The 20,319-nt window shown below is 37.2% G+C and overlaps 1 protein-coding gene across 1 annotated transcript in view; it reads right to left on the reverse strand.

The window, feature by feature from the left end:
• The window catches only part of amacr (alpha-methylacyl-CoA racemase), a 21,504-nt gene extending 2,174 nt beyond the window's left edge, over window positions 1-19,330 (reverse strand). Inside the window, exons 1-5 of the mRNA XM_079835433.1 lie at window positions 19,260-19,330; window positions 18,696-18,950; window positions 18,121-18,264; window positions 14,114-14,274; window positions 1,164-1,350 (exon numbers count right to left, since the gene is read on the reverse strand). Coding sequence (XP_079691559.1) covers window positions 1,164-1,350; window positions 14,114-14,274; window positions 18,121-18,264; window positions 18,696-18,942 — 739 coding nt within the window. The 5' untranslated portion in view covers window positions 18,943-18,950; window positions 19,260-19,330. The remainder of the gene's footprint in view (window positions 1-1,163; window positions 1,351-14,113; window positions 14,275-18,120; window positions 18,265-18,695; window positions 18,951-19,259) is intronic.
• Between the last annotated feature and the right edge of the window lie 989 nt (window positions 19,331-20,319).

Below are 20,319 nucleotides of genomic sequence, written 5' to 3' on the forward strand. Positions count from 1 at the left end.
TAAGAGAATTAAGTAGATAAAAAGGAGATAGGAAAGTAATCAATAAAGGAGTTTAGAGGACAGGGATCAAAGACATCATGAAGGACTATGAATCCAGAATCCTTTAAACACAACACTGGCCAAAGCAGGTGACTTATAAAGAAATGTTCTTATTTTGAGGGTCAAACATAAATATCAATAGAGTCATTATGGTTTCAAAGCAAGATTGAGTATGCTGCATTTGCACTTGGGTCGTCAGTGTGTGGAGTGAATCCCTGAGCACATACTAATAAAGCACCCTGTGGCATCTTCCTAATCTTTGCATGCCTTTGCAAAACTGACAACCATGTAGCCAGACCAATGTGACCCTGGGAATCTTGTGGTTAAACATGTCAGTTGTACTCAGAAATCCTTCAGGTTACAGGTTTATTTCAGGTGAAAAGCAGCTATAGATATAGATGTACACTGTGTACATATACTGTATGTGAAAGACATAAAATGCAAAAATAATTGAAAAGAAAAAGAAAAAGCAATGTTAAAATAAGGTAAAAATAATACAAACATTACATGAAAAGAGAATAAATACAATTGAAAAGTATAAGAAATAAAATATAAATAATAATTAATAAAATAAAAATAATTATTAAAATAATAAGTAGAAATAACGAACAAAAATGCTAAACTAATGCATGGGGAAAATTAGATCTATTTACACAAATTTTTTTTACTATGAACATGCAATTCTTTAGCAAATTAAGTGTGTTTTTAAGTGTGTGCACAGAAAGATCGTTTTTTGACCATATTCCACTGAAGTTGCCAGGTGCATATCAGGCAGCATGAATTAAACACCATATGGCACAATATCCAGGAAAGCAAAAAGCTCTTCCTAAGGTTGTCTATAAATATGCCAGTCGCTTTTAAAGACATCTAGGGTGGCCTAAAAGATATTTCCAAATTAAAAAAAGAATGCTAAATCCTTCAGCAACTTTAGCTGCCTGCAGGCTTAAATGGGTTAACACTCATTTTTTTTCATTTTTTATTTTCAATTAACAAAAATACTAAAATGACCTCACCTATTCTGATTTAAACAGCATGCATTCCCGCCGCATTTCAGAGCATGGGAACATTCATATTCAGAAAATGACCGTACAGGACCATACTGAAAGGAAATATAATACACTAACCCAGAATAAGCTGTTCATAGAACTGAGGCTCAATCGCCCCCACTGCCATGTACTTTCCGTCAGAAGTACGGTATGTATCATAGAACGGAGCGCCACTATCCAGCATATTTTCCCCGCGAGGACGATTCCACAGGCCAAGGCTACGGGACTTCCACATGAAGGAGCCAACATACGCTGCACCTTCCACCTGCACAAACCCAGAGAGGTGTTTTCATAATTATTTGCCATCATTCTGTCATGCTGAACAGAATGTTTGGCATAAATAAAAAAGGTCCTTGAGGAAGAAACATTGCAAAGGGCTACAGAATGCTGAGATGGCCAGTAGTTATGCATATTCATAAGGTCACGTAATTCAGTTTACAATAAATTTAGATGCAGAAAAATGCGCAGATAATCACATATTTACATGCATGAATGAATACGTTAAACAAGATGGAAATGTGATACGACAGGGGAAGATTTAAGAAGCTTGGTAATACAAGCATGCCACATCATCGCACAGCAGGACTCTAAAGGGGCCATATCATGAGTAATAAATTGGTCTTTGATCTTTTATACATAATAAAGCTTGATGTTCAATGAAAACATTAATGTAACCTACTGATATTTCCTCCTAAGTCCAAAAACAGCATTTACAAAAAAATGTGTTCATTTTGTGACACCATACATAATTAAATAAAATAAAAAATAAAAATAAAATTTAATATTTAAATCAGACTGAAAAGCTCAGGGACGTTGTTAAAAATACATATAAAGAGTTTGTGTGGCACATTTCAGCACTGATTTTGTAAAGCAGTCACAAAGTAATATAGTATTCACAAAGGCTGCCTGTTATTAAAGGATGGTGCAAGCAAACATATAACTGACACAAGCAATAAACAAAAAAACAAAAAAAAGATCAATGGTGACCAATGGCGGAGAAAGCTAATCATGATGTAATTAATTTCACATGCAATGGGGACATTTCCCAAAGGGGCAGCAGTAAAAAAGCAAGCCGTTTACTTCAGAGAAAAGGTGGAAATGGCCATTAAAAACTGGCTGAAAATATGAAAATATGGCTGTCTGACACAAATAATAAGTTAAATATGTATGACCCCTTTAAAGAATTAAAGCACTCAGATCTTGAACTAAAATCACTTCTGAGTGACAAAGTTGGCATCAAGGCCGAAGTTAAAGGGTGTGTAGCAAGTCTTCCAAAAACATTTTTTCTTTTCACAGATGAAAAGGAACATTTTTGTAGGTCAAATTTTCCCAATTGATGCACAAAAATAAATATACATGCATTTCAAAGACCGTGACCTTGCAAGATCAACTTCAATATGGATATTCTTCATATATTTCCCAGTGAACCCAGCCTTCAAAGAGATGTTGAGAATCTGGGTTTCTATTTGAGCACATGATTGGGCTGAGCAGCAAGAAGTCACTCTCCCAGATCACTGCCGCTTGGACTAGTACTGAATGTTATGACTCAAAAAGCAATTTCTTTACACTTCTTCCTTTCATATAGTTCAGAGAAATACAGATGTATTAATGTGGAATATTAAGCTATAGTTTTGTAAAACAATAATCAGTTAATGTGCTCTCTTTCTTCGACTCGCTTGCTTGTTGTTTACTGGATGTCAATGAAAAGATTATAGTGGTCAAACACTATTTGTGATTTTAACTAACAGCGTACAGTACGTAGCCCCAAACCAAATGTTGCATAACACAATTCTGAAATGTTAAAGGGATAGTTCACCCAAAAATGAAAATGATGATTTACTCACCCTCAAGTCATCCTTTGACATTCTTCTTTCAGACGAATACAATCGGCGTTCTATTTAAAAATGCTCTGGCTCTTCCAAACTTTATAATGGCAGTGAATGGCTGTTTCTGTTTTGAAGTCCATAAAAGTACATCAATCCATCATAACAGTAATCCACATAGCTCCAGGGGGTTAATAAAGGCCTTCTGAAGTGAAGCGATGCATTTGTGTAGAAATATCCATATTACAAACTATAATCTCTAACTTCCGCTAACTGTCGTATGTGCGTTCACGAGAGACTGGCATCCAACGGATGACATAGGACGCTGGCATAGCGTAATTTCTGATGACGAACACGGAAGTGTAGAGGATAGAGCAAAACAAAACTTGGTTCTCGTGAGAACTAGCATATTCTCACCGGAGCATCATACGCTGGAGCGCCAGTCTCTCGTGAACCTGCGTACGACAGTTAGCGGAAGTTAGGGATTACAGTTTGTAAAGTTTTAAATATGGATTTTTTTTCTTACAAAAACGCATCACTTCGCTTCAGAAGGCCTTTATTGACCCCCAGAGCCACGTGGAGCACTTTTATGATGGATGGATGCACTCTCAAAACAGAAACAGCCATTCACTGCCATTATAAATCTTGGAAGAGCCAGGACATTTTTTTATATAAATCCGATTGTATTCGTCTGAAAGAAGAATGTAAGAATGATAAGTAAGAATGAATGAGTAAATTATGGGCTAAGTTCCATTTTTAGGTGAACTATGCCTTTAATGAAACACCCAGGCCACCTCTAAATTTCTAATAATTATTTAAATAAAAAAACATTGAAAGCATAAAGTTTGCAGGGTATAATAACATCCAAACTGACAAGCAAGTCAGTATCAAACGACAGGTCTTATCAAAGAGTTGCAAGGTGACTCTCACAGGAGCATGCTTCAGATATCTTTATTGCCTAACAGGCAAACATCTAATCATCATTACCCCAGCTCTTTCCCACATTGACATACACGGCACACACTCGGCTACCCTCTTCAATAGCACTGCAGCTTTGCTCCAGGTCTGAATGTCTAATGCGAAATATTCTTCAATATTGGATTGTCACATATTAAGCTTTATATTTACCACTGTTTATTTCCTTAAGGGCTTAAAGTGGCAGAGATCAGAATGTGTCAGAGCAAATTACATAACCTCAGTCGAATCAGAGCTCCATTGTCTAGTTGAGGTCTTCTAATGCATTAAAAATGTACTCAGGGCTAAGTGAAATGTCATATTTAATTAAGCAGAACAGCAGTTGCTAATCATCATTATCTATAGAAAACCTAGAGAAGCATGAACAAAACAAGGCACTTTCAATGGCCCATGTGCCAGCAAACCTTAAAATATTTTTGGTCCAGTCGCTCCAATAAACACCAACAGGGTTTAACACACAGATTCATAGTGAGAATTACTCACTATTTATACTAGACTATTCAAGAAGAAAAACCAAAGGGTAGGATAAGGGTATGAAAATAAATAGAAATAAAGGAAAGTTTTACAACTATAACATATTGTAATATTACGGCCCTCCTAACAAAACAGTAGAGCATGGCAATAGCAACACTAAGTCATGGGTTCAATAAAATTGATTAAAATATACCTTAAATGCAAGGTAAAGGAATGCAAGTCACTTTGGATAAAAATGTCTGCTTATGTCTAAATGTAAAATGGAATGTAATAAATATTACAATACTACTTGATTATTTTGCTTGGAAAGTTATTCTGCGAAGAATTCAGATCCAACTTTGGATTGACAAACAAAACTGATATTATCCTTATATTGTAATCATTAAAGATGCAGTGTGTAATATATATGAGGATCTATTGACAGAAATCCAATATAATATACATAACTATGTTTTTAGTGGTGTATAAAGACCTTACATAATGAACCGTTATGTTTTTATTACCTTAGAATGAGCCTTTTTCTCTACATACACCGTGGGTCTAGCCTGAATGCCAGACGAACTTAGCCCCGCCCAAAACATTTGAGGTCAGGAAGTTCGGTCTGGACTTGATCCGTTGTGGAGCAACTATGCTCGAACCAGAGCAGTTCGAACCAATCAAATTGTCAGGGCGGGCTTTATACAATGATGGACAGATAATCAACAGTAACGTCATCATCCAAGTCACCAAAGAGCGCTTGGGTTGAATCCGTTCTAATCGTAAACGGAGAACTTGTTCGTATATGCATTCACCTTTACTATTTCTCTCAAAAATGATGATCGTGTTGGTAAGTACCCCGTGTATCATTACATTTTTTACAACACCAGCAAAGATTGTTTACAGTCACCTTTTTCTACTTCTTCCAGCCTGCGTGCAGTTGAAACACGCCACATAGTCACAGCCCAATGGAGCAGTATTAGACTCAAATTCTGACTAGAATCTGAGTATGACGATGTCAGGCTACCGTGGGTCTCCTTACAGTGAAGTCGCCATTTTGCGCCGCCATGATGTTTCTACAGTAGCCCTAAATAGACAAACTGCTCTACAGAGCGCTAGCTAGTCTCAGACAACGACAGCTTTGTCCAGTGTCAGCCACTGTAGCTTCTCTACGTGCTTTGAAAGGGAGGGGTGAGCGGTTGCAATTCGCAACCTCACCACTAGATGCCGCTAAACTTTACACACTGCACCTTTAAGAGCACAAACTGTCATTGCTGCCTAACCCATTCGCCGTGTATGGTTAAAGGAAAATATGCCTTTAACTAACCACATAACTTTATATTTAGTCAATAAATATGTTTTAGCATTCTAAGCTACATCATGATTCTCTTTCTGATCTCCAGTGAATATAAAGCTGATTTAGAATTTGAAAAGCCAAAGAGACTCTCTCTTATGGAATTACTCCAAGAAAACAATAAAAGGCTAAATCAATCATTATTAGTTTTATGGTAACTATTGTTGGGGTAACAGCTTAGGACCCAGGACCAGTAGTGAAAAATTAAGACCAGGAGTCAGGAGTCAGATTAATTAAAGAAAATTTACTGAAGAATAGTTTGCAGTTTCATCAGCAGAAGCCAGCTCAAGAGGAGTTCGTAGGCCGCGCTCCCTCTAACAGTCTCCCCGCCTCCGTCTAACGTACATACAATTTTCTGAACAGTTATACTGTTTTCAAGGTCTAGACACGTCATTACTGTCATGTGGAATGATTCTGATTGGTTCTAACAACATGCAATGTAAGCAACTTTCCACACGTAGACAGATAGGAGCATATATCACTAAAAATGCGTAGACTCCGTGTCGCCCAGGCCCAGATTAATCCTCAATGACCTCGGAGGTCACAGAAAAGACGCCTCAAAGTCTGGAATCGTTTGCAGAAAGGACCATCTCTAATACTGGATCTGCACAGAATCATGAGACGCACACACAAAGTTTCCCAGAAAAACAGTTTCCATCAAGGTCGGGACATCTTAACTAACTATCAACAAAGCTGAATCTGCAAAACATGCTGATACTACATTTAGTACAGAAGTGACTTTATTCTATTCTATAAAGAAAGAAAAGTATATCAGAGAGGTACATTTCTGTTACATTTTGAGTCCCCAAAAGAGTCACATAGCTGTAACATAGATGACCCCGGGGGTCGCTTTAGGAAGACACAGTTAACACATGCTGAGCTCTTCTCACTTCAAACACCAAGGACATTTTCCTGTCAGCACATCTTGACACAGACATCAGAGCTGGATTCAAAAGCACAGAGCAACTAAAACACTACAATATTCAAAATCACTCCTTGAATATAGAGAACTGATTTATCAAATGTAGGACACTGTTATAACTTGATTATCATTCATTCTTATTTTAATATTGAACATAAAATCATTCTTGAAGGATATGTGTCTGATGAAGAGACAAGTGATGTTTGGCTTGACCCTTGACCCTTCATTCCCCCCTTTTAGACCATATGTGGGGGTCCCATACCGCCACGTCTGGTCTACAAGTGAGGTCACTACGGAAGGTCAAGTGGTGACGCATGTTTCCCGTTAGGGTCACAATTGTCTCTTCACCTCATCACGGACATGCTGGCCACTAAAAAGACCAGTCCCCGTTTTGAGGCTCTTTACCCCTTCCACTCACAAACAAGGCCCCAATGTTCTTCTCAAAACTCCTGATCAACACACTGATAACGTGCTTTCTCTCATTGAGAGGGGAACAGACAATATAGTACAATAGTACTCATACAATTCTTTAGGGTTTCAGTAAAAGGAAATATAAAATAAAATAAAATAAAATAAAATAAAATGAAATGAAAGACAAGTCCATATTTAATCTCTGAAAGCCGGGCTAAACGAGCAATCTCAGTTGCTGCATTCCCATCAAGTTAGAGGTGTGTGATGCCTCTAAAATCTGAACACATGACTGAAATTTGCAAGGTTAAAATGACCAGAATGATCTCAGCTGACCCTTGAATGCCAATCTTTAAGGTGTTTCCTGGCTCTCAATTATGCGGTATTTGGTGAGCGGTATAGAGGGGCCAATATTAGGGCAGGGGCTGCTGTGTCCAGTCTTGACCTTGGCCCCTACGAAACACAGCTTCCCCTCCCCACAGTGATGCTGCTGGCCTCACAGACATCTGCCTCACCTCTCATACACACCTCACATAAAAACACCCCCCTTTCTGGGAGGTGCCCCAATGGCGGTGACCCCCATTGGCTTAGGTTGTCCTCCGCTGGCCAACAGAAGAGCTTACCCGTCATCGGCGAATCACCTCATGCTCATTGGTCATCGCTTAAGATCGTTGACCCTCAACAGGATCCGATATTCTCTGGAACCTTTTGGAAAGTGCATTCAAGAGTCAGCAGAGCCCCGGGTCTGCTTTCAAATGAGTAAAAACATGGAGACAGGTTAATAATAGTTCCTGATCACACAGTTTTCCTGATACGAGTGTTCTCGTGAGACATCACACACGCCTAGGACAGACCCTCAGTCACCACTCAGAGAGCAAATACAAACTTTAGAAAATATAGAGGAAGAAACAAAATCATACCTAGGGAGGGTAATTCAATTCATGATAATAATATAGAAAGATAAATATTGACTAAGTCTTTGATTATAAATTTAATTAAGATATATATATACAATTATATTGGAGAGGCAGTGGATTCTAGAACCCACCCTTTAAGTTTCTCCTGAGGCCAAAGTGGGGGTATTAATGGTCTACCAATTTAGGCTGGTTCCTAATTTCCAATTAAAAATAGGATTGTAATTACTTTTTCAAAACAGACCTTTTCAGGTATAAAACTCAATAGTGGCCTGAAATAAAAAATAAAAAAAAAGTAAATAAATAAAAATAAACAACATAATAGTCCATCCAATTGCATTCAGTCTCATATAGCATGCCCCACCTCAAAAGAATAGAAAATAAAATAAAACATTCATATCATCCATCTCATTATTTCCACTTAAAACATAAACTTGTTCCTAATTTTTACTCAAGAACCCTTTTGCTAAATTTACTTTTTCCAACAGACCCATGTTCTCCCCTCATAGCCCACACAACTGTTGATGAACTTATCCATAAAAAGAAAATAGTTAATGTTAAAACCTTTTCATCAAAATTACTTAATTATCAATTCGTATTCCATTCAATAAGTTTGTTCACTCATCTTTATCATACCAAATTATTAATCACCATGTTATTAGTAAAACATTCAAGATCATTCATCAGGGTTTTCTCTAAAGTACCCTTTTTTAATTTTCTTTTATTCTCAATGTCTTGTTCATTAAAACTCTTCAGGTGTAAGCTCCAAATGACCAAAATCTTAAACCTCTTAATTCATGTCACTTGGTAGTGATACTTCATCAAATCCTCACTAGCCTTATCTTGCCACTTACACCCAAACGTGTCATAACTTTACAAAGAACTTACAGATTTCATAATTTCCCATATTACTTTAAATTTGGACTATAAGTCATCATCAATTTTCTTAAAACTGTTTTTCTATTTAACTTTACGGGTGTTCCTAAATTCTATTTCACAACATTAATCTTTGGGCTATTTCTCATTATTGTTCTATCAATCTGCAGATGCCACACAATATGATCATTATTGTTACTTATCTCTACTCCTCTGCAGAAACCAAAATATTATATTCCTCTTATCTCAATCCCAGTCACACAGAAAGACTTAAAGTCACTTGCTTCTTTAACATTAATTGTGGTTCTCTATATAAATCAAAGTATCATAAAAAAATAAATAAAAAAAAATTAAAATAAAGTAAAAATAAAACTTTTCATTTTTAGAAGTTATCTCTTTGGTCGCCCTCCGGCCTTTCAGAATTTTGAGGGGGTCTCTGGATAATTTAGATAGTGACTTCAGCCAATTTGTCACTTTGTCTCTGCCGTCAAGTCTATAACATTTACGCCTACCATTTTTAATCAATTGACATTATTTAAATTTAAGCCCTCAGTTGAATTTAGACAAAGGTTTTAACCCATGATGGACGGCAATCTTTAACTTTACAATTCCACTTTAACTAATCCAGAGAGTAATTCAAATCAACATCATAAATGACAAAAGTCGTTATAACAGACAGAGCTGGATAACAATCCATTTAAAGCTCATCCCGTGTTCTGGATCATCTTTTCACCAGATTCCTTCAAAATTATCAGTTTCTCTAAAGGTTGTCGTTTACCTTAACCCATCTGTAATGGTCAAATACTCATTCCAGAGGTTAATGACACCCAATTAGGACAGAACAGTTCTAGGAACACATACAACATAAAGTGCAGTCACACCCACACACACATTAAACATTAATTGCTCATCCGCAAATTTTACTTTTAGTGTTTACTCAAATTATTATTCAAACTCATTTTTTGCATCTGCTCATTATTAATTTGTCTCTACAAAAGTCAGCTGGATTGTTTTGGTTCGGATATCATTTTCTTTGTTTTGTTTCAGCTTTAGCAGGGCGATAACAAATTGCACCATCCCTGCTTCCACAAGCAGTCTCTCTCTCTCTCTCTCTCTCTCTCTCTCTAACCTTTTTAACAGTCTTCTAAGACTTTAACTTCAATGTGAAATTCATCTCATACCTTTTTAAACACTGTTTTCCCTAAAACATGTCTTATTATTTTCAAGTGATGCCATGTGCTTTTACTTATCAATATCTTCTATCATCTGTGGCACAGGCTCAGATATCAGCCTTGAGCTGGTTTTGAAATAGAGAGAGACTTCTATGCATTCAGGACTGGTACTGCATTTTCATAAACTTTTAACTTGTCACTCTAGCACAGCATAAGACTTGGCTAGAGATCACATTTATCTTCCAATAAACGTCAGACTTCACACTATCTCAGCGTAAGACCTGGCTAGAAATTAAAATTGTTTTCAAATAAGCGACAGATATTTTCCTTTTAACTCTATCTTTTGCCAGAATTGACGGTTCCAAATAACCATAATTTTATATTTGTCTTTTGCCCAAACAATAAATTTAACTTCAAACATCTAAATTGAGTCTGAGTTACTCTTCCAATTTTAGCCACAGCACCAGAAATGACATGGTGGGGCAGATTCAGATAAGCGAATTGTTTTATTACAGCTCTGCATGAGCTTATCTCTTGAAACCAAAACATCAGCTTCTAGGGTTTTTAGCTTTTAACCATATTCTCCTACAGTGTTTTTACCAACATCCAGTCAAATAAACTTTATCAGAATTTTTCACGAATCATTTTAACATTTTTGTCATTTAAACCCTCTATGTCTCTAATTATATAGTTACGTCGTTATTCTTTTAACCATAATTTATTTTAAAATGATCATAGATCTTTCCTTTTAAAAGGAATTTCTTAAGACTTCAATTTATTGAACTTATTTCCTTATTTTCAATCTGTGTACCTCTGTTTAAAATCCCTCCGTGTCCGTGACTATATCTGCTTTTTCCTTTTTCTTTTCAAAAACAACTTCAAGTCCTTTTACTCAGACTACACAAACGAAATCCTACATCATTTTCAGTGATTTCTGCCAATTTATCTCACAAACAGTTAGGAATCAAACATTTTTCCAGTCTTTTAGCTTTTAGCAAGTCAAGTTTCTGATTAACTTTTCAAATTAGAATTAAAACCTTTGCTGCCCATTTACTTGATAATTCTTTCAAATTTCTTTGACGTCAGGGCTTCAGAGCAGCGCTGCTTACAGCGTTTGCTGTCTTTCGTCTAAAAATCTTTTTCTGGACTGATCATATCACTCAAATTTTTAGCCATCCTTTTAGTCAAAGTTCATACTCACCTGAAATTATACCAGCAGAGATGGAGGCGGCGATCTTTAACCAAGACAGCTGTGGCTTCTGCGTGATGAAACTGCAAAGTACACTTATACGAAAAAGTCACTTACTGGTCCATTCCAATTTGGGTCATACCTTACATTTTACTCGGGATCGTTCCTGATGCATCCCTGGCAAACAACCCTGAATCTATTTTTATTTTGTTTAACTAATAACTTAATCCCTAACTGTCTATTGTCCTAAATTCGGGGATCCCCTATCTGAGTTGGAAGAGACGGAGAAGGTTTGCGGTGATGCACTGGCCCCCTTTGTCCAGTGCCGCATGCCCCTTTTAGGAGTGGTATCCTTACCTTAGCCCTTAATCAGCTCTCTCCCCTTTAAGCATGCCTACGTTGCACCCCGTTTCCAAATTATTGGCCTACTGGAGCGACTTCTTATACCCCTTGTGTGTTTCTCAAAAAGCTCTCGACTTACTCAGAGTAGCCGAAACACAATCCTTAGTATAATTATTCCCTATTTCCCATTGAAATAAAGCTCTCCCGTTCCCCTAACCCAGTCTCTTCCAGTCAGACAAGTCTAATAATAAAAATATACTACCTTATCTACTTGTTTGCCAGAGGTGTACCAAGGAATGATTGCTCGCCAAATCTCCACCATAAACTGTTGGGGTAACAGCTTAGGACCCAGGACCAGTAGTGAAAAATGAAGACCAGGAGTCAGGAGTCAGATTAATTAAAGAAAATTTTACTGAAGAATAGTTTGCAGTTTCATCAGCAGAAGCCAGCTCAAGAGGAGTTCGTAGGCCGCGCTCCCTCTAACAGTCTCCCCGCCTCCGTCTAACGTACATACAATTTTCTGAACAGTTATACTGTTTTCAAGGTCTAGACACGTCATTACTGTCATGTGGAATGATTCTGATTGGTTCTAACAACATGCAATGTAAGCAACTTTCCACACGTAGACAGATAGGAGCATATATCACTAAAAATGCGTAGACTCCGTGTCGCCCAGGCCCAGATTAATCCTCAATGACCTCGGAGGTCACAGAAAAGACGCCTCAAAGTCTGGAATCGTTTGCAGAAAGGACCATCTCTAATACTGGATCTGCACAGAATCATGAGACGCACACACAAAGTTTCCCAGAAAAACAGTTTCCATCAAGGTCGGGACATCTTAACTAACTATCAACAAAGCTGAATCTGCAAAACATGCTGATACTACATTTAGTACAGAAGTGACTTTATTCTATTCTATAAAGAAAGAAAAGTATATCAGAGAGGTACATTTCTGTTACATTTTGAGTCCCCAAAAGAGTCACATAGCTGTAACATAGATGACCCCGGGGGTCGCTTTAGGAAGACACAGTTAACACATGCTGAGCTCTTCTCACTTCAAACACCAAGGACATTTTCCTGTCAGCACATCTTGACACAGACATCAGAGCTGGATTCAAAAGCACAGAGCAACTAAAACACTACAATATTCAAAATCACTCCTTGAATATAGAGAACTGATTTATCAAATGTAGGACACTGTTATAACTTGATTATCATTCATTCTTATTTTAATATTGAACATAAAATCATTCTTGAAGGATATGTGTCTGATGAAGAGACAAGTGATGTTTGGCTTGACCCTTGACCCTTCACTATATTTAAACAATCATCATTGTGTTTGATTGTTAAACCCTCAGAGCTTTCCATTTCCTCTGTACTGTCAATTATATTCTTTTTGTAAAAATATACTCAAGGAAACACTTTTCTCAGCTCATAAAAAAAAGTGAGGGTTTAATAATCAAACACGATTAAGCTTTTTTTATAATTACTACAACACTGCAATAAAGAGAATATAGAGAGAAGAACAATGAAGTATGAGCATCTCAACAAGCAGCCAAAAAAAAAAAAAAAAAAATTCACCCGTAGGTTTCTGAAGAGCACTTTTGAAGCTCAAAGTGGGCGGAGTCAGCCATTGCCATCTTAGCAGCGCGTCACCATGCGTCACTTCCGGATAACCAAAAAAGGGCAAAGAGGCAGGATGTGATTGGAGCTGAGGTGCCTGGTTGCTGAAACCACGCCCACCTAGCTCGACATGATCAAGTTAGCTCAGGCAAAGGAGCTAATATGCTACTGGTAGCATAGAGGTTGCTAGTCGGGGGCATTGACGGTTGGGATGGAAAATATGGGCGGTTGATATTTGTTTCCAGCTTACTCTTGTGGTAAATTAACCTGAAACTTGAAATAACTATTTATCTGTTATTGATATTATACTACACAAGGTTTAAAACGCTTTGATGTGACAGCTAACAGACAGCAGACACCGGTCACCTTTTTCTTCTGTAAAGTTGGGCATTTTAAAATGGGGGGTCTATGGGATTGACTCCCTTTTGGAGCCTGTCTCCAACGGCCAGTCGATGAATTACAGTATAAATCACTTGTGTGTTAGATTCAAGAGTGAGACTGGAAGGTTGTCGATTGGTCCTTATTTGTAAAATAACCACTCTAACAGTATTCACACGTAGCTTTGGAAATGAAAACAGATAGTGCCAGTACAAGCAATTATTGGAAATTCCAGATTGCAGAAAACTATTGACAGGCTGGTCAGAACGCAGAACGTGGAGCGATCTTGTTGAGATAAAAAAGGTTTTGTAATTGCCTCATTCTATGCAGGGATTGGTAAAAAAAAACTATAGAGGAAAAGATTTTTTAGCACCGTGGAGGGGAAAAAAACAATACACAACAGAAATGAAAGCAAGCAAGCACAAGTGCTTCTTTTTCCAATAGTTAGCTTAAAAGGAGCAGCACAAATCTTAGCTAGCCAGCCCTGGAAACAATCACATTCAAAAGAGTCTGTAGGAAACAGGAAATTGTTCTACTGGTTTTTCAAAGGAAGTTCATAATTTCAGTAGAAACCCGTTTTAAGATGAGGTGCAGTATCTCACCATGCTGGCATCAATGATCTGGCCTTGTCCTGACCGACTCCTCTCCAGGAGAGCCAACACAATCCCAAACGCACACATGAGACCTCCTCCAGCAAAGTCTGCCACTAAATTCAGTGGGGCGTATGGTTTCTCTGAGCTACGGCCCAGCATGGACAGTAACCCTATTACAGAGAGAGGACAGAGACATGCTGAGAACTGAAGAATGAATTATGGCTGAATAATTACAGTAAAAGTAATTTTTTTGAAATCACAGTTAAAGGTCAGCTAAAATGTCACCAATAAAGGCTCTTGCATCACAAGCAAGCATTTGTTTCAGTCCTCTGTTTAATCCTAATGCCTGTTCAGTAGTGTTAAGAAAAGTAGAGATAAAATAAAAGAGCCCGATTGTGTTCTTGGGTGATAGCATGTATTTAACACCCATACACTTACCAAAGGCCAGTGTCTAAGAAAAGCATCGTCATTACAGATAATACGCTTACAAATGGGTATTGTACTGTTAGCATACATAAGGTCAAGTCAAATAGCCAAGGCCTGTAAAAATGTAACCAAATTTGTGCATTATGCAGTAAATTGGTCTTTGCGCTACATCCATCAACTGCACACCCCGATGACAGCACATGAATAAAAAGAACACAGTAGAACCATGGCATTGGCAATGTACCGTAATTGGTGTTAACAAAAAAAAAGCAACATTTTAATGTATAATATGTTTATAATTACATGTCTGGCAATGCTCATTGATGTCAAAAAATGGTTGTTTGATGCATCAAGGGTTCAAGACACCATCTAAATCTGGCGCTGTTGTTTTGCATGAAAGCGTGAGCACAACATTGAAATGCAGCTGCCAGGATGATATTACATTAATGCTTTTATTGTAACATGTTATGCATTTTGCAGATGTTTTGATACAAAGTGACTTTTAAATTGAATTGAATTGAACATGCATTCCCTGGGAAATGAACCTATACCCTTGGTGTTTCTAGCGCCATGCTCTACAATAATAATATGCCAATTCAAGTGTTGTTTCTTTTAAAGAAAGATAGCATAAGTAAACAATTCACAAGAAATAAGTCCTGTATAACAGTTTCCTTAAAGTTGCAGTCAAAATCATGTGACAATTCTTGTTTTTTGTGGAATATTACAGCATTTATTACAAATTATTTATCCGTGCACAGCATTTTTGAATCAACATAATTATCCCCTTAACGTTTTGGTTAAATGTTTAAAAAAAACTAAAAGAGGTGAATAGTTTAAAAACCTAAATAAAATAATATAAAATTAAACGTTTGATATAAAATATTTTTAAAAAAATTGCATTTTTTTTAATGGAATAACTAAATGTAAATTCGAGAGAATTCATATAATAAAATCTCATGATCAAAGATTAAAGGTGCACTATGTAACTTTTCCGTCCACTAGAGATCACCTGTTCAAAACAAAGGCGTAGTTTGATGACACCACGTTGGAGCACAGAATCTTGGGACATGTGGTCTTCACCTCACAGCCGGTGGAAAAGAATCGGGATAGGATTCGGGCAGAAATCATGTTCATGGATGCGATTATTAACGTTACTGTAGTATGAAGCAGAGCAGGACCGAGTGTTGTGGAGCTGAGCAAGGCCTCTGGAGCGATTGTTAATGAGAAGAGCGGCGGGACTTGTATTATGACACAGTCGCCGGCGCCACTTCCGCTTTTCCGGTCATGAGTATGAGGTAACGCAGCTCTGTTTATCATATTAGATACATCTGAGTGTGTTGAAAATTATGTTATGACGTTACTCTGTGCGTTCGCTCGGCGGCTGCTATGACACTTGTTCACACTGCAGTAAGAGTAAAATTTCTGCAAAATAAAACCGGAAAACGACGAGGGTAGCGCAGATATGACGCAATTGACAGGCAACTCTCTCACACTTCCCGGTTCCTTGGTTAAAATTAGAGCTGTAATCAACCAAAGAAAATCTTGGTCGACTGAAGTCCTGAAATTTTCAACAAAAAAAAAATCGACTAAAAATGACATTAGGAAAAAAAACTTTAAATGAATTAGCTGCGCACTGTGCGCAGTACTTGGTGCCCTTGTTGTCTGCCTAAATGAATTATAAATAAACATAAAAAACTAGTAGGCTATTTGCAGTAAATTAAATCGTTTTTGACCTGATTATTTTGAACTGAAATGAGTCTGACACACGAGTCTGTCAGCTCTGACAGCGTTGCATCACATGCACCTGCGCAATATCATAGCCTATGATTTCCCAAAATATAGTACTATGTTGTCAACTAGTGATATCATCACAAGAACTTTTGAGGAATATGCAATATAATTTAGACAATTGTTTTTGTCATATGTATTATAATAACCGACTATGATTTCAGCCGTTCTGTGCAGCTGATCAGCTCAGCTTCGCGGCTGAGACACAATTAGACTATTAACTTAAAGCTTTTACTCTTAAACACAAAAGGCGCGTCCACTTTAATAAAAAAAAGAATATTTCTTAAACAAGCCAGATCAAGAGCAGAAAAAACGCTCTCACAATTCAATAAATAATATACAGCAAAGCAGCCTACTTCAATCTGTCTCTCTTCTTCAGTGGGTTGGGCTAATCCAAGAGGGGTGCTCTGAAAACACCCCCATTAGCAATTAGTGCTTTCCACCTGATGAAATGTACGCGGCAAAACTGATTAAATGAAAGCGGCAAAACAAAACTGATGAAATGAACGCGGCAAAACAAAACTGATGAAATGAATGCGACAAAACTGATGAAGTGAACGAGGCAAAATTAATGAAATGAACGTGGCAAAAAAAAAAAAATCGACCAATCAGAATTTTGGTCGAGCCAGAACGTATCGACTAATAATCGACTGGGAGATTACAGCCCTATAAAATAGCAAATAGTTAAAATAGCAATTTCTCACGATTTACAAATAGTTGAAAACATTTTGATATTGTAAGTACTCAACTGAACAAAATATATAACACTGGCCTAGTGGTTTTTGGATATTTTACTAAAAATTTTTTTACATAGTGCACCTTTAACACAGCATAATTTCCATTGACATTCCTTTGACAGCACAGCAGACGCACACCGCAACTCAGGCAGGCACACATATGCTTTTTTAAATATTTCCTTTCCATGCAGTGTGTAATATAGCCATTTGTGATTGTAAAAGGTCTGTCAAGTTATAAAGATCAAAATGCATGGCAAATAACAATAATATTTAAATAATATATGTAACAACGTAACATATTTGCACAATGACAGCCAATGGTCTCTATCGGCTGCCCGCGAACGATGTCCACTTTGACCCACGCTCAAACACTGTAAATCACAACAGACTGGGTCATCTGACCAATCACAGCAGAGCAGGTTTGCGGAAAGGACAGGTTTAGGGAGACGGAATCTTCAAATGAACCGTTTCCAGACTCTTTGAGAAATGAGGTGAAGTGTTGATTCGGTGAAGTGTTGTTTGACCTTTGATTCATGTAAATCTATTGTAGGAGACCTTTAATACAATTAGGAACCTTTAAAATAGCATAATCATGGTACTTTAATGTAACAATAAGAGGGAGTGATTTCTTTTGAAAGGCAGTTGCACCTTTTTGTATCCCATTTAATCAAACTCTATTCAAGACGGACTTGGCTATAAAAAGCCCATCATAAGATACATTTCAGTTGGATTGCAAATCATCCACGCTGGCCACTGGTGCTTGGTCCCTGATGATTGCCACTTGCTTAATCGTAATTACAATAGTGACAATAAAGATTTGTGATAAGTGCTGGTTTGCAGCCATGCCTCAATGTGGAGGAGAAAAAACTGCTTGTACAAGTTTTCCTCCAAAGACTTTTTGAACTTCTACTCTGCTTCACAACCACTGTGCCTAAGGGCATTTTGAGAAAGCTTATTATATATTTATTTATATATTTATGCATTTGGCAGATGCTTTTATCCAAAGCGACTTACAGTGCCCTTATTAGCCAGGCCCCTTTGCACCTATTTAACAGAGATCTTTACCTGACATGGCCAAGTAGTTGATATCATGCCCAGCAGCCTTGGCGTAGGATCCGCTCTGACCGTAGCCAGTGAGTCGAGCATAGATCAGGCGCGGATTCTCTTTTAGCAAGTCTTCAGGACCTAATCCCATCTTCTCCATAACTCCTTAATTATACCAGAGCGATTTAATAAAGAAGCACAAAAGGGGAAAACATTTAATTTAGAGGACAAATTAAGTTTGTGTGTTCAACGATTATTATTAAGTTGATTTTGTTCTTACAGTTTATCAGTGCTGCTATAATAATAATAATAATTAAAAAATGTACAGAAAATAAAAAGCTGCAAAATTATTCACTATAAGAACTAGACAAAAAAACAAATGGGCCAATATTTTATGAGTTTACAATATAGGCATACATACAGGTAAAGCATGCTCTGCTATTATATACATCTTGTTGTGCCAGGATCAGAAAGATATTACATTCAAAGAAATAAAATACACACTGCCATCTAGCTATAAAAGTATCAATTGGCAACAAATGTCAAAATGTCAAAAATGTGGAACCATGTTTGCTGCTTTTAATTAAGGCACTGACCTTTACGATAAGGCTCCAGAAGCACATCTGACTGGACACACAGTCTTTTCAAAACAGCGACAGCTTTGGGACTCTTCAGATTCAAGGCCACTGATTGTTTGCCTCTTGCTTGAGTATCTACAGTCATTGCCACCTTTGTCCGATCTACCCGGATCACTCTTGCGCCGTAGTCCGCAAGTATCATCCCGCAAAAGGGTGCTGGGGCTAGTCCTGCCAGCTCAATTACACGCACTCCTGTCAGAGCCATAATGGATCCTGTTTATATATAAAAGTAATAATAATTAAAAATTGAATTTTTTATGCAGTCTTGGAGTGGTTGAAAAACACTAAAACATATGTGTACAAAAAACCATATCAATAAAGCACTGTGCATAGTCAAATGACAGTAGTTATTTGGGTCACAGTTCACTCCAGTTGTCAAATTATTAAACCGCTAAACTGGCAATAGCGCAAAATAACAACAGTTTGTTATGTATGATTTCGAACTAAACCAATTTGCGTAAAAAAAAACATCAGATAAAACACTAGTAATTATGACTTTGATATAAAATACATAGAACATACCGTTTAAAATTTGCACTTCGAGTTCGAACCAAACTGCTCGGCGCGTCTTTATGACGTGTGCTTGCGCATAGGATTATGGACGTTGTAGTGTGTAGTGTATAGTCTCTCTCTCTCTCTCTCTCTCTCTCTCTCTCTCTCTCTCTCTCTCTCACACACACACATTTCCATTAAACTGTAGGCTATAACTGACAAAAAAGCATAAGGGATGGCGTTAAATAATAAATCATTATACAATAAAAAAAAAACTTTCCATAGCGACAATGATATTGTCACATTAATGCATTTGACTCTGAACATGAAGGACTGATCCATCAAATATATGTCAAGCTTGTGCCTTGTGCCTTAATACAGTTCCCAAATATTCTAGTGCAGTCAATGATGAATAATTCAAATTGGCTAAATAAGTGACAAATGGGATCAGATTTAAGACATTTGGAAACAGTCACATTCAATATTCCATGAATAAATTATACTTTTAAGACAGATGTGAACTGACAGAAAAATGTTTGGAGACTTGCTACAAATTCATGTCTCAACACTGCTACATTTATGCTGCTACATTTATGCTTATATCAATTCAATTAGTATAAGAGATCAGGTACACAGCACACATGGTGAACAATAAGGGTTAAAGTTCAAGGATTACAATTCTAAAGATGTTTTGACTGCTTTACATATTGTGTGGGTAAACACTCAGCAGCAAGGTCAGTCTTAAACTTGCCTCAAGGAAAAAATGTTCAGTTGCCCTGGGATATATCCATTTGACTTACAATTTAGAACTGCATACATTTTCTTTATCAATTAGAGAGTCAATCTGCAGCAAACATTGGCTTTCTCTCTCTCTCTCTCTCTCTCTCTCTCTCTCTCTCTCTCTCTCTTTGATATTTATGGAATATTGGCATTTAGTGTGTTTGCAATTCATATATCAAATTAGAGATGTTATCTGAATCATCCAGTCTGAAGTGTTTCTGCACTTTAATGATATCAACATGAAGAATTGTCTCAATTAACACCTTCCCTCTTCAAGCATAAAGTTTCAAATCAACACAGCCAAAGCAAC

The sequence above is a fragment of the Gobio gobio genome (assembly GCF_949357685.1).
Source record: "Gobio gobio genome assembly, chromosome: 14".
Taxonomy (NCBI): domain Eukaryota; kingdom Metazoa; phylum Chordata; class Actinopteri; order Cypriniformes; family Gobionidae; genus Gobio; species Gobio gobio.